General features: G+C 41.8%; 1 protein-coding gene and 1 long non-coding RNA gene across 2 annotated transcripts in view; one reads left to right on the top strand and one right to left on the bottom strand.

Moving 5' to 3' along the window:
• The first annotated feature begins 530 nt into the window (after window positions 1–530).
• Window positions 531–822, top strand: LOC134798474 (uncharacterized). Its single transcript, XR_010145192.1, has 2 exons — window positions 531–564; window positions 699–822. It is a non-coding gene; the product is annotated as an uncharacterized LOC134798474 (long non-coding RNA).
• The window catches only part of LOC134798454 (A disintegrin and metalloproteinase with thrombospondin motifs 16-like), an 81,016-nt gene continuing 68,918 nt past the window's right edge, over window positions 670–12,767 (bottom strand). Inside the window, exons 8-18 of the mRNA XM_063770895.1 lie at window positions 8,758–8,900; window positions 7,952–8,118; window positions 7,433–7,499; window positions 6,891–7,005; window positions 6,463–6,593; window positions 5,190–5,296; window positions 4,093–4,258; window positions 2,561–2,672; window positions 1,728–1,876; window positions 1,191–1,530; window positions 670–815 (exon numbers count right to left, since the gene is read on the bottom strand). Of these exons, the coding sequence (XP_063626965.1) occupies window positions 685–815; window positions 1,191–1,530; window positions 1,728–1,876; window positions 2,561–2,672; window positions 4,093–4,258; window positions 5,190–5,296; window positions 6,463–6,593; window positions 6,891–7,005; window positions 7,433–7,499; window positions 7,952–8,118; window positions 8,758–8,900 (1,628 nt within the window). The 3' untranslated portion in view covers window positions 670–684. The remainder of the gene's footprint in view (window positions 816–1,190; window positions 1,531–1,727; window positions 1,877–2,560; window positions 2,673–4,092; window positions 4,259–5,189; window positions 5,297–6,462; window positions 6,594–6,890; window positions 7,006–7,432; window positions 7,500–7,951; window positions 8,119–8,757; window positions 8,901–12,767) is intronic.

The following is a 12,767-nucleotide window of genomic DNA, read 5'->3' as shown; positions in this document are numbered from 1 at the left end:
ATCTGTACTTTTTTAGAGTTCTGTACCCAAAGGGTAAAAACGGGACCCTATTACTAAGACTCCGCTGTCCGTCTGTCTGTCACCAGGCTGTATCTCATGAACCATGATAGCTAGACAGTTGACAGCATAGGGAACTTGCATAAAATGTAGGGGGCAGCACAGGTGCCAGTGATGTCAGTGGGGAGACACTCCCGACTTCGTGTAAACTCGGCTCCGTTCGGCTCAGCATTGCTCCGAGCAATTATTAGGGTTGGCACCACTTGACGTCCTTTTGACAACCCTAAATAGCCAAAAGGCATAGTATGATTCGACCCTGAATCGCTGTCAATGCTCGGTTTTGTAGGAAGTGTCCTTTCTGTACGGTAGTACTATTATGTATTCTGTGGTGAAGTGTAAGTGAAGTGAAGTGGTTTCGTTTCGTCTTATGGTGTCTTCCTGCGCGATGCGTATCGGATTTTTGAAGACCGTATTGGATCCGTACTGATTGGTATCTGGCAGTGATTTGTCAGAGATCATAGTAGATTATGTTCTGTCAGTGTTCTGTCAGTGATCAGTCCCATGTAGGTCTCGGGGGTTTATAATGGTGTCTTCCGACGCGATATGGATGGGGTTGTTGAGGGCCAACTTGATGGTGTCCGGTATAGGGTCGTAGTAGATTATGTTGTATCAGTGATCTATCAGTGATCAGTCCCAGGTAGGTCTCGGTGGTTTCCGTATCAGGGTGTCTTCCGGCGCGATATGGATGGGGTTGTTGAAATCCACCTCGATGGTGTCCGGTATCGGGTCGTAGTAGATTACGTGCTCGTTGTGGTTTTCTGCAAATGTATTATATTTGTTGATAAATTTAAGGATACCACCATGCGACCCCAATTACATGATTTGACAATGCTAAGCGTAAGAAATAATAAGTTTAAAAACTTAAACCCAAGTAACCCAACTAGGTTTTTGTTATTACATTTAAATACATAAGTTGCATATATTTTTATAATAATCTCTTAAAACCCTTTATTTTGGACACTTACGCAAAAAAGACAAATCATAGGACATAATTATGCATTGTGATTGGTTAAGCCGTTTTGTAGTAGACAGAACATCAGAACAGCTGAAATATATTCGCTTCTGGATAAGCAGGCCAAGGATATCCATAACAACAAAAGAAAAGAAAAAGAAAGTATAAGTTAAACACTCACGAGTTAAATTCAATCTTGCAATAATATCATCCAAATGATGTTGCTCCAACGTCGTAGTTAAAGTACCGCGCGCCCGCAAGCTCCTCCTATCACGCTCCGTGTCGGATCCGTGCCGTTGCGTGTCGGATCCGTGCCGTTCCGTGTCGGATCCGTGCCGTTGCGTGTCGGATCCGTGCCGTTCCGTGTCGGATCCGTGCCGTTGAGTATCGGATCCGTACGTAGAGCCTGTCGTGTCGCGACGATGACGGGACGAGCGTGACACGGATACGGTGGCGTTACGGTTGAGGAGGGGAAGCGTGAAGACTGATTCGGAGAGTGGTGTGTTGTCGGGGCCGAATTCCTGGAAATAAGGAAAAATAGTTAATCGCGATTTAAGGTTGGAAAACAAGTAATTTTCGTCAAGTTTAGTGGTAATCACCAAATTTGATACGTATTTGACTGACAGCAGAATACAGTTTTCTGTGCATAAAAACCCTAATTTCTCGAGTTTAAAGAACCTATTTCGCGTTGAAGATATATCATTAGGTTGAGACTTACCAAACACTTCCCGCTGACGCAATATGAAGCGTTGTTTTTCCCACAAGACGTTCCTAGTGGGAACCAGCCTTCGTGTCCATTCACTAAGTAGAAGCGATGCGAGACGCGCTCGTCTTGGCACGCTATTCGACAGGGCCGGTCGGGGTCCTCTGTAATAAGATGGGTGACGTAGTAGTAATTTTATGCAGCAGTTTAAGTTAGGTATGGTTTAGCGCTGATCAATGTATCCCCCAATCAGCTTAATCTTTAGAAACGCTTTATCTCATATACATAAACATCACTTAAACGCCAAGGTCCCGGGTGCAAGCGAGCTAATGTAAACCTTACTTGAAAGTGAGAAGGTTACTTTGACGGCGTCCGCCATAACATCTATAGTTGTCCTTGGCGCTGTGGGCACGACTAGTAACGATGACTTTAGGTGTTCCTGGCGTTTAAAAGGTTAAGCAGGTCGACATCATGTTTTGAATAGCCAAAATTTTACTGCAGCATAAGTGAGAACAGATATGCAAGGTGTGGTTAACTGGTTACGATGTGAGCCGAAGCCACCGGCGAAAACTTTTTGTGCCATTTTGTATTTGATAGAAACAAAACTTAGAGTTGGATCACAAGTATAACAATTATAGGGATATGTATGCATTCTTACTGCCATTTTTTTGCAAAGTCATAGTTGTCAGAGTCTAGCAGAACTTTTGGCAAATCGATAGACTTCTAATTTTTTTAAATCCAGGTAAAGAATATCGCAGAAGGAAATACTGCATACAGTACCAATTCGTTACAGTCGTGTTAAGAAAGGATCTTACTTGGAGCATGAAGTAATGGAGAATATAACTAACCAAGTGCTGGTGATATCTGCATGCCGAGTCCTGACAGTCTTCTGACTCTCTCCTTGTACTTTGTGCACACCATCGTCGCGTACTGATACGGGGATTTTCTTTGCGTGCATCCCTGGAACAAAACGCATATGAAATTCTGCTTGGTTTGAGGGTTAAGCAGCTACCTATATCATTAAATTTAGGCTCGACCAGCTTGATGTCATAATATTATTGCATTACCCCAGAAGTCGGCTATCGGGAACTGATTTAAATCTTTCTTGCACGGTTTTACTTACATTAAAACTTTGCCTCCCCTCGTTTCCTCTACTCGTCCCTATCGTTTGTACCTTTACTTTGTGCCATCTCCTTTTTGGTCTACTTGCAGCCCGGCCTGCACCGTCTACGGTGTTCTGTGGGTCCCACTCGGTAACCATTTAGGCCCACCATTCCGGGTGCATGCGGCAGACATGTCCAGCAGCCTTAAGGTCTCTGCCCACTACACCGTATCATACCATGACCGTGCTATGAACGTATCAGGCACGGAATGTAACGCGATACGGACTACTATGCCCACTACACCGTGTCCACATTGTTTCATATCCGTACATAACGGGTTTAGTGCCCGTAGTAACCGCGCATCATCCCCATAGCATCCATCTATAATCCCCGTAGCATCCGCATTTCATCCCCTTAGTACCCGCGTTTTATCCGCGAGAGCATGACTCGTCAGAAAGAGCGAGGGAATAGTTATCAGACTGGTAAGAGCGAGCAAGAAATATAGCAACGCGTTTATAACGGGCTTAGAACGCTCACCATACGCGGTTATAACCCGTATGCCCACCGTTTCGCCGCCTGCACGCACCGTTCTGGCAACGTTGCGTGCCATGCACGGAGCGTTTCGGCACCGGCAAAATATCCTCGCCGACTATTTTTGACGGTCCGTGCATGGCACGCGACGGGTATGGTCGGTGACGGAACGGGCTAGTGGGCATAGTCTCATACTTTTTAATACAAAGAATATTTTTTTGCCTGACACGTTCATAGCACGGTCATGGTATGATACGGTGTAGTGGACAGAGACCTTTATGGTCAATCAAGCCTTATTAAGAAAATAACTCTAAGGGACACCCCACACGGGCGCTGTCCGGTCGACACAACTATATGCTGGGAATTCAAGCAGCTCGAACAAGACGCAGTTCCAGGAGCGATGCAGTGGTAATGGCAACCGCTTGACGGACGCCATTAAGAACCCACTACGCGGCGCCATGTTGATGACGCTTTTAAACATGTTGATGATTTCAACAATCATCAACAAACATGTTGATGATCTTTTAAAACTACTGGGTGTTTACCAAATCAGCCCGTGCGCTGTCTGGACGGCAGAGCTGTATGCTGGTAGTTCGAGCAGCCCGGACTAATCTGACACCAGTTCCTGGAGCAATGCAGTGGTAGTGGCAACCGCTTGACGGATGCCATTAAGAACCCACTGCGCGGCGCCATTTGATAGTGTTTTAAAATATGTTGATGATGTTTTAAAACTACTGGGTGTTTACCAAGTCAGCCCTTGCGGAGTCGGGTCGGCAGAGCTGTATGCTAGTAGTTTGAGCAGCTCGCACTAGACGCACGCCTGTTCCAGGAGCGATGCAGTGGTAATGGCAACCGCTTGACGGACGCCATTGAGAACCCACTGCGCGGCGCCATGTTGATGATGTTTTAAAACTACTGGGTGTTTACCAAGTCAGCCCTTGCGGAGTCGGGTCGGCAGAGCTGTATACTAGTAGTTCGAGCAGCTCGCACTAGACGCACGCCTGTTCCAGGAGAGATGCAGTGGTAGTGGCAACCGCTTGACGGATGCCATTGGGAACCCACTGCGCGGCGCCATGTTGATGATGTTTTTGTTCTAGAAATAAAAGAGACAAAAATAATTCACAGCACAGAATCCACAACGTATGGGCAGGGTAAACTCCTCCCTTCGGGCAAACTCGGCTCCGTTCGGCTCAGCATTGCTCCGCGCAATCATTAGGGTTGATATAACTTGATGTCCCTTTGAGTGCACGACCACAGATAAGTAAATGGCTTGAATCTTGACAAGTCTAAATAGCCGAAAGGGATAGTGCCATATATTAGAAATGCATTAGCATGATTCAACCCTGAACTGCTGTCAAACTTCGGTTTTGTAGGAAGTTTCCTTTCTGTACGCTAGTACTATTACTAATTCTGTGACGTAGGCCTTGTCAGGCAGATACAAATGCAAATAACTTACTTGCTTCCTCACTTTCAACCAATTCTGAAACCATAAATACCTAGGCTTCGTTAATTTACTTCCAAGGATCACGAGGAACGGACGTCCAAGGAGCTTTCCTACAATTTCTCAGAGCTCGTGTGCAAAGAATACGTAAGTACATGGTAAGATGGGACGACGGGATGGGACTGTTCTATGCAAATAAATTCTTTGAATCTTTGACGCAAAAATGACGACTGACACGAAGTATCCCATAAGTGGCCTTGAATTTTCCGGCAAAATACTGTATAAGGCCTGGTGTGCAGTATACACTTGGCTTGAGCCCCTTAGCCAACTCCCAAAAATAACTCTTTGTCCGCTTGACAACTAATCCCTAGAATTGACGTAGGCCCTAGTTTTACGTACGACGATGTGGATTGTTGCGGTGCGGCGGTCTGCAGCTGAAGCGCCTCCCATTCGCAGTCTCCCGGACGAAGAGAGAACTCCGTGTCGGCGTTTGCATTGCAGGTGAATTTCTGCAAAGGAGTTTGATAAGTTAACACTTCAGTGCCGAAAACCCGACTATCGGGTATTTTATGATTTCGTTCCCAGGCCGGATGACCCGATAGTCGGGATCGTGGTACTACAGCTTTATACGACGAAATTGTTGTGGCCTAGCGCGGATGTCTTGTTTGCCTGGTAGGCAATAAATGTGTTAATATAGTGGCAAATGAGATACTTACATAAATTAATCATGGGAGAAATCAAGTTTGAGCAAGTGTAGTTGGGGTATCTTGTCGAAGACGTGAGTAAAGACGTTCAAATTATTCATGTTTTACGTAGAATGGATCCGTATTGGTATAAAATTATCAGTGCTAAAGATGTGAAATAAGATCTGCTGCTGGAAGCAGCTTGATAAGCTATTGATGTGTTGAAAAGCGTCGCGGATCCTAAGCCAACCGCCGAGCCGGTGACAGGTGATGAAAACCAAATATTGCCTCACAAGTCTGCGAGGACTCGAGGAGTCAACCAACTTTTGTAATGTTTTTTCGGCATGACGAAATGCGCACCAACCCATCGTCTGCGTACCTGGTCGCTGAATACTACATCGTACATCATATCACTACACCTTATCAAAGATATATGTAACTCCGTATAAGATACCTAAATAAAGTCTAAGAAAAAAACGTGCCTCGGAAATCAAGAAAAAGTCATTCTCGAATAAATGGCGCCATATACCTTTGGCCTCTTCTCGGCTAGATGGCGTTGACGACACCGTTTGATATTTAACAATTTTAACACATATCAGTGAAAGAACATGGGTCAGTATGGAACAATAAAAAATTAAAATCATTTATCCTAATACATATTTTGATTAATTTATACATTTTCAATTTTATTTTAAGTTTTAATCGTGTGTCGATAGATGGCAGTAAATGTACCGTGACTACAAAATTTACTGTGGCAATAGCCCTCTATACTATCTATTCTCTTTGACCTTATAAAACAGAGTCCCCAGCCGCGTCTGTCTGTTTGTGTGTTTGTATGTTCGCGATAAACTCAAAAACTACTGAACGGATTTTCATGTGGTTTTCATCTATCGATAGAGTGAATCTTGAAGAAGATGATGTGTATCATTTGTTAACCCGTGCGAAGCCGAGGCGGGTCTCTAGTTGCTGATATTTTAAAGTTAAGCTGTTACCTGACAAACTCCTGAAATACAAAACATCGGCGACATAGTGGAGCACGCGGTTCCGTCTGGCAGCGTCCAGCCGCGAGACTTGTAGCCTCCGCCGCGGGTGTCGCACCAAACGGCGCAAGCGCTGCTGACATCTGAAAATAAAAGATGATTGTTATGATGATTTGATGTTGTTGTGGGTTTGTACTTTGTAGGAGATTTGTTTGTCAGCTCAAAATCATTGACATCCCAATACTGCCATGGACCTGGTCATGGAGATCTTAGAGCACGTCTATTGCCAATGACTTGCTAAACGGATGAGTTAAAACCATTTATAACATAAAATATCTCACATCATCATAATTATGACCGTCCAGCAGACATTTTTCATTATTGATTTGACATAATAGGTGCTGGTCAAATAATATACCTAGTCTTGGTGTTTGAATTACCTTCCGTGTCTATCCTCTGCAGACCAGTTCCAATGAGGTCAGGATCCACTTCTCTCGCTCGCCGGCAGATCTGGTCAGCAAACTCCCGGACAGTCATTGGAGGCACGTTGTGGCACTGCAGACAATAACATACACTTTAGAGTATTAAAAACGGCTTCAAGTTGAATGAAGTCGAGTGTTAGTCGCGGTATTTAGCAAACGCTTTTCGGTGAGGGAAACCATCGTGAGGATACTGTATTCATACCAAATTCCAATAGAGCTTTAGGCTGGAAAGTTTTAGCAGTCGCTTTCGTAATAGCAATAGCCATTCATTGCGAAAAGCTGAATCGAGGTACAGATTCAGATCGTTTAATACGGTGTAAACGTACATGGCAAAAACGTAAAAAACCTAAAACTTTTCCTTAAGATTCAACTGGAAAAGACCCAAGAAAAGGAAAAAGGTTGTATGAATATTTAGTAAATAAGATGGTGTTAAAAATATTGCAAGGCAAGACTATAAGATTGTCTTCCCTAAGTAGATAAAATGCTACTTTAATACTGACCTGCTGTGCGTGACATGATTGGTATTTCTTATCATGCCCGGAGCAATAGCTGTTCCCGTTGTCATGCCTGAAACAGTAATCATTGATTTAATGTTATGAAATTATCAGAAAACCATCATCTCATCTATCATTATGGTAATTTTGATGTAGGTATTCAAAGTTTTCCCAAAAATTCTTGGAACTGTTGTGGGTAGTGCGACTGCAACATCGTGTTCTAAAATTACGGTGGCCTTATAAGTATACTTGAAACCTTCCATACCTTAGCAGTTCGCACTAGAAATGACGAGGCAACTCGCTTCGTAATGATGCAGTCGCCTCCCACGCCAGGACGTCCGGAGAAGGTGGGATTAGGTAGTTTACCTCGCTGGTGGCGGACTTTGTCAGCACACTCCGACCAATTCGACCAGTGCGGATGTATAGATGGCAGCCATCCATATCCATACATCCGCACTGGTCGAACTGGATGGCTGGATATGTATAGGTATTAGATAAATGGATTTCTGTCAGAAAGTTGTTTACCTGGGTCGCTGGCAGCGCCTGTTGGCGACGGCGACGCCTGTAGCCGCCGGGGCATGGGAGTCCGTCAGCAGGCAGGCGGACGCGCACTCCGACCAGGCCGACCAGCGAGTCCATTGACCTCGGCGGGCCACGCCTGCACGCTCGACGCACTCTCCACCGCGACAGTACTGAAAACAATATTGATTAAAGGTTTAGAGGTCTACGCCGAAGTATAAACGCAGTCACATGTGAAGTGTCAAAATATGTATATGGAAACAGCAATGTTTCTATATAACGCAGCTCTACGCAGTGTATAAGCTTTTCTCACGCACGGTACTGGCACATTATATAAAACAATACAGTCATTCGACGAAGCCGTCTAGACAGGGCAATCGTGTGGGGTGCGAGGGGCGAGGGGTGGGTCGCGCGCACCCGAGATGCATACATCGCCATTGTTAGTAGCTCGGTACTACTTACAGAGCTAGCGTGTCTTATAATAAGTCAAGTGTAAGTCTTGGGCAGTTGTGTAAAAGTCTGACTAGTGACTACCCTACTCTGTTCCTGTGCTGTGTCGGCATTTACGCAAACATCAAAGGCGTCGGTCCTCTGTTACTTTTTACACGGTGGTCAAATTTAATGAAAACTAACTTACCATACATGGTATAATAATATACTCCGCCTGGTACTCTCTTCCGAGACTCGTGAACCACGTGACTGACACAATCATAGTATGTGAACAGCATGATGACGTAGGCTTGTGTCAGTCACGTGGTTCGCGAGTCTCGGAAGAGAGTACCAGGCGGAGTATATTATTATACCATGCTTACCATATCTTCTCCACACTTGGTCCCCTCCAAGGCCGGATGCGAGGTCCAGGTATACCGCTCCCGTTGGCAATGTAAGTCTCTGCATATATCCTCCAAACTCTGGGCACCAGAATGGCGGCTACCTCGGCCATATTTTAACATGCCTGAGAACGGAATACACATGTCATATGAAGTCGATTAACACATTCAACACCAAGAACCCGACTGTCGGGTACACTCTGTTCGTAGCGACTACGCGCTACATACGACGAAACCGTGGCTACGCGCTACGAGCGTAACCCGTAGCACTTAGTGGTATTGAATGTGTTAAATTGATATGGACCTATAATCATCATCATCTGTCGCTCTCCCGGAATGTTGCCACGGTTCACTTGGGGAACCTGATAAGGTCCGCTCGGCAATTAAGTCCCATGAATTTAACCCTTAAATGCATGATTTTTCTTTTTGCCCGAAATTAATATACGTATCACATAATTGTTTGCCAAATCTAGGAAAAATAGTAAAAAAAATATAACTTCGATTTTCACTTCGAAATCAATGTTAGAAGTTGAATTGGCTAAATCATATTTATGTAAATATGTAATTTTCAGTAATATATATATGAATTTTTTTACTACCATTAGAAAGGTACACTATTTGTGATATACCTATGATAAAGTTTTTAAATATAAAATAATTACAAACCCCGAAAACACCGTTCAAAATCACATACTAAAAATTATCAACTTCTGGATTTTTCCAAGTTTTCCGACTTTTCGTCTTAAAACTAATGTAATTTGTATAAATTAAAAATATTGCGTAAATTTAACCCTTAAATCATCACCCTACTATTTGACGTTTGTTGGTATAAAGGTGCGTTCAAGAACGTAAGCCTTTTTTTTAATTTGTGAGCTGTCTAATGCTTTGTAGACATTTGGCAACACTATGCATTTAAGGGTTAAACAGCATTGATATAGAATAAGAACTGGATACCCAATCAGCCGCAAAAAATGGCCCCGCAAAAGTAACGTTAAAACAGATCACGCGTTACTTTTTCGTTTAGTCTTGTATAGACCGCTCAAATGTGAAGTTGTCAACAATGTCGTAAAATGGTCGTCAAAATATGCAAAAATAACAATGATAAAATAAGGAAAAAGCTTGGAATGTATTTCTTTCGGTTAGTTCTTTGGATAGCATTACATAATTTATGTAATCTGGTGGTAATTTCATGGTTTTGTATAAATTATTTTGTTAGTACCAAAGAAGGGATGTGAAGGAACAAAAATCTAATGAGTAGATGTGAGGTCAATACTTTTTTTATTTTTATATGGAATTCGTAAGATATAATATTATGTTTAAATTCAAGATTTCCAAGAAAACCTATGCGAAGTGCTGAGTGTACTGCTATTATAGCAAGAGATAGGGGTGATGCAGTTTTAAACAAGGCAAAACGGCACTTGTGTGTTCGGCGCATTTCCCTGTTTCCGACATATACACGACCAATAAGGGCTTACATCGACTAACTGTAAATGTTAAACCTGTCTGAACACAGTGACAACCACAGGAATTTCTTGATAAAGACCATAACCAATCAGTACCAGTAGCGACCTGAATATCCCCGTGCACTATATTGCAAAGAACGAAAGTGCGAAGATTATGTAGATCTAAAATACACAGTTATTTAATAAGTTGAATTTATTTCAAGGAAAATAGTATTTAAAGACGTACCTATATATACTTACTTATTAAAAATAAATTTGTTTTATGTAACTTAAACGGGTTGTTACCATGAAATAATTTTATTTGAACTCCCGATCAAATTAAATTGATTCATTTATTACTTTGGTTTTTCTGTACAGTAATACCTATTAAAATGTACCAAAGTGACTCCATTCGTTCATTATTCTCATTTGACGTTGTTTGACGTAAATACAAAGGTGAAGTTACGTTTAGTGCCATCGGACTTAAAGTTTTAACAGTGTTGGTACTAATGTTAACAAATTTGACACTTAAGAGCCAACAGGAGTGGTCATTCCTCCATACAAACGTAGTCCTCGTTTTCCTCCGTGGTTTTTGAAGCTAGAGCAATGATTTTTTCAACACAGATTAATATTGTCAATATCTGTGTCGGACCGTTTTGCTTTTTTTGATATTTTTGTTTTTTAAGGCGCTAGAGCCCTTCAAAAACGGCCAAAATGGCCTAATAGACTATGCCGCAATGAGAGGCGTGGTATTCAAAACTGATATCAATTAGCCAAAAAAGCAAAACGGTCCGACACAGATAATTTCATAATCATTTAGATTTCCAAATTTGGTTACGATTGGTTAAGTTTTGGGGGAGGAAAAAGAGGACTACGAAACCTCGATTTTTGTCATTTTTACGCAGGATTTTTCGCCTCAGCTGCAGTTGTCCCTATCGCACTAATTTTAGGGGCGGAGTCAAGTTTCTAAATACGTACACAGCCAGAAAAGTGATGGGCAATAGTCGACATTTAATGTCGATAATCTAGTGATGTAAGAAGTTATCGATAAACCGTCTTGTGTGAAAATATCTAGATCCTAAGATACAAGGGGTTTTGGGTTGAGAGTAGGGAACACATTTTTGTAGTTATGATATACAATCTATTATGAACTTTTTGATTCTAATATTTCAAATTAGAAATCAAAATCAAAAATATTTTATTGCATGGTTAAAATGGGTTAACAAAATTTTAGGTACCTACAGGCACGCTTCGTAATTGTCGAGCAATTTAGGGTCCTAGCTGAATTGGTTGTTCCATACTTACTCGTGCTCTATGGAATGTCCAATTTAGCTAGAACCCTAAATGGCTCAACAATCACGGAGCGTGACAGTACTAATGATTCATGTTCTGTATATCCTGCCCTACAATGGCGTTAATATTTGGTTGTCATGTCTATACTTCGTTTTTAAGCATTATTGAAAAAAAAATAGTAAATACTAATATTAACCACTAAGTACATAACTATTACAAAAAAAGCTAAATAATTATACGATTGCATGCTTAAAAAAGACACGTCACCTTCACTCTAATGCTAAACAAACGAAGAATAAGAACTAACAGCGATAAGACCGCCTGTTGCTACCTTTATCTACATTGTAAATCGGTTTTAGGGTTCCGTACCCAAAGGGTAAAACACGGGACCCTATTACTAAGATTCCGCTGTCCGTCCGTCCGTCTGTCCCCAGGCTGTATCTCACGAACCGTGATAGCTAGACAGTTGAAATTTTCACACATGATTTATTTCTGTTGCCGCTATAACAACAAATACTAAAAACAGGATAAAATAAAAATTTTAGTGGGGCCTCCCATACAACAAACGTGATTTTTGACCGAAGTTAAGCAACGTCGGGCGGGGTCAGTACTTGGATGGGTGACCGTTTTTATAAATAATGGTACGGAACCCTTCGTGTGCGAGTCCGACTTGCACTTCGCCGGTTTTTTTTAAATTTGTTTTTATGTTTGTGGTGTAATTAAGAATATTTTAGAGTCAGACCAAGAAAAGTCTACAGCAATTTTGATAGCACACGCAGTGCAAGTGTTATTTATATGTCATAATTTCATAGAAGCGACGTTTGAAATAATACTTGCACTGCGTGTTCTATCAAAATCGCTATAGATTTTTCTTGGCCTAACTCTACTTTAAATTACAAAGTAAGGCCTAAATTATAAAATAAGGCCCATCAATGTTTTTTTTTTGTGTTTATTAAACTTGATATTTTGTCTATAGTATTAGCGGACATGGCCTCAAAATTTAAACCCGCTTAAGAATCGGGCCTTATTTCGTGCATTATATACAATAATACCCATTTTTGTGTAGTCATTATTTATACTATAGAAGCATTGTTTGAGTAGCCAATTATTTAAACAGTATTTTTTTAAAGGGCAACGGTGGCAATATTTTAAGGTCTGGATAATAAGATACAGATCTTAATAAGGATATCAATGTAAGTGAATGTTACCATGACTACCAAACAAACAAATGTGATAGAATTTGCCAGCTGGCATTGT

This window comes from Cydia splendana, chromosome 16 (assembly GCF_910591565.1).
Source record: "Cydia splendana chromosome 16, ilCydSple1.2, whole genome shotgun sequence".
Classification (NCBI taxonomy): Eukaryota; Metazoa; Arthropoda; class Insecta; order Lepidoptera; family Tortricidae; genus Cydia; species Cydia splendana.
Note: the sequence above shows the minus strand (reverse complement) of the source record. Positions and strands in the feature narration are given on the sequence as shown.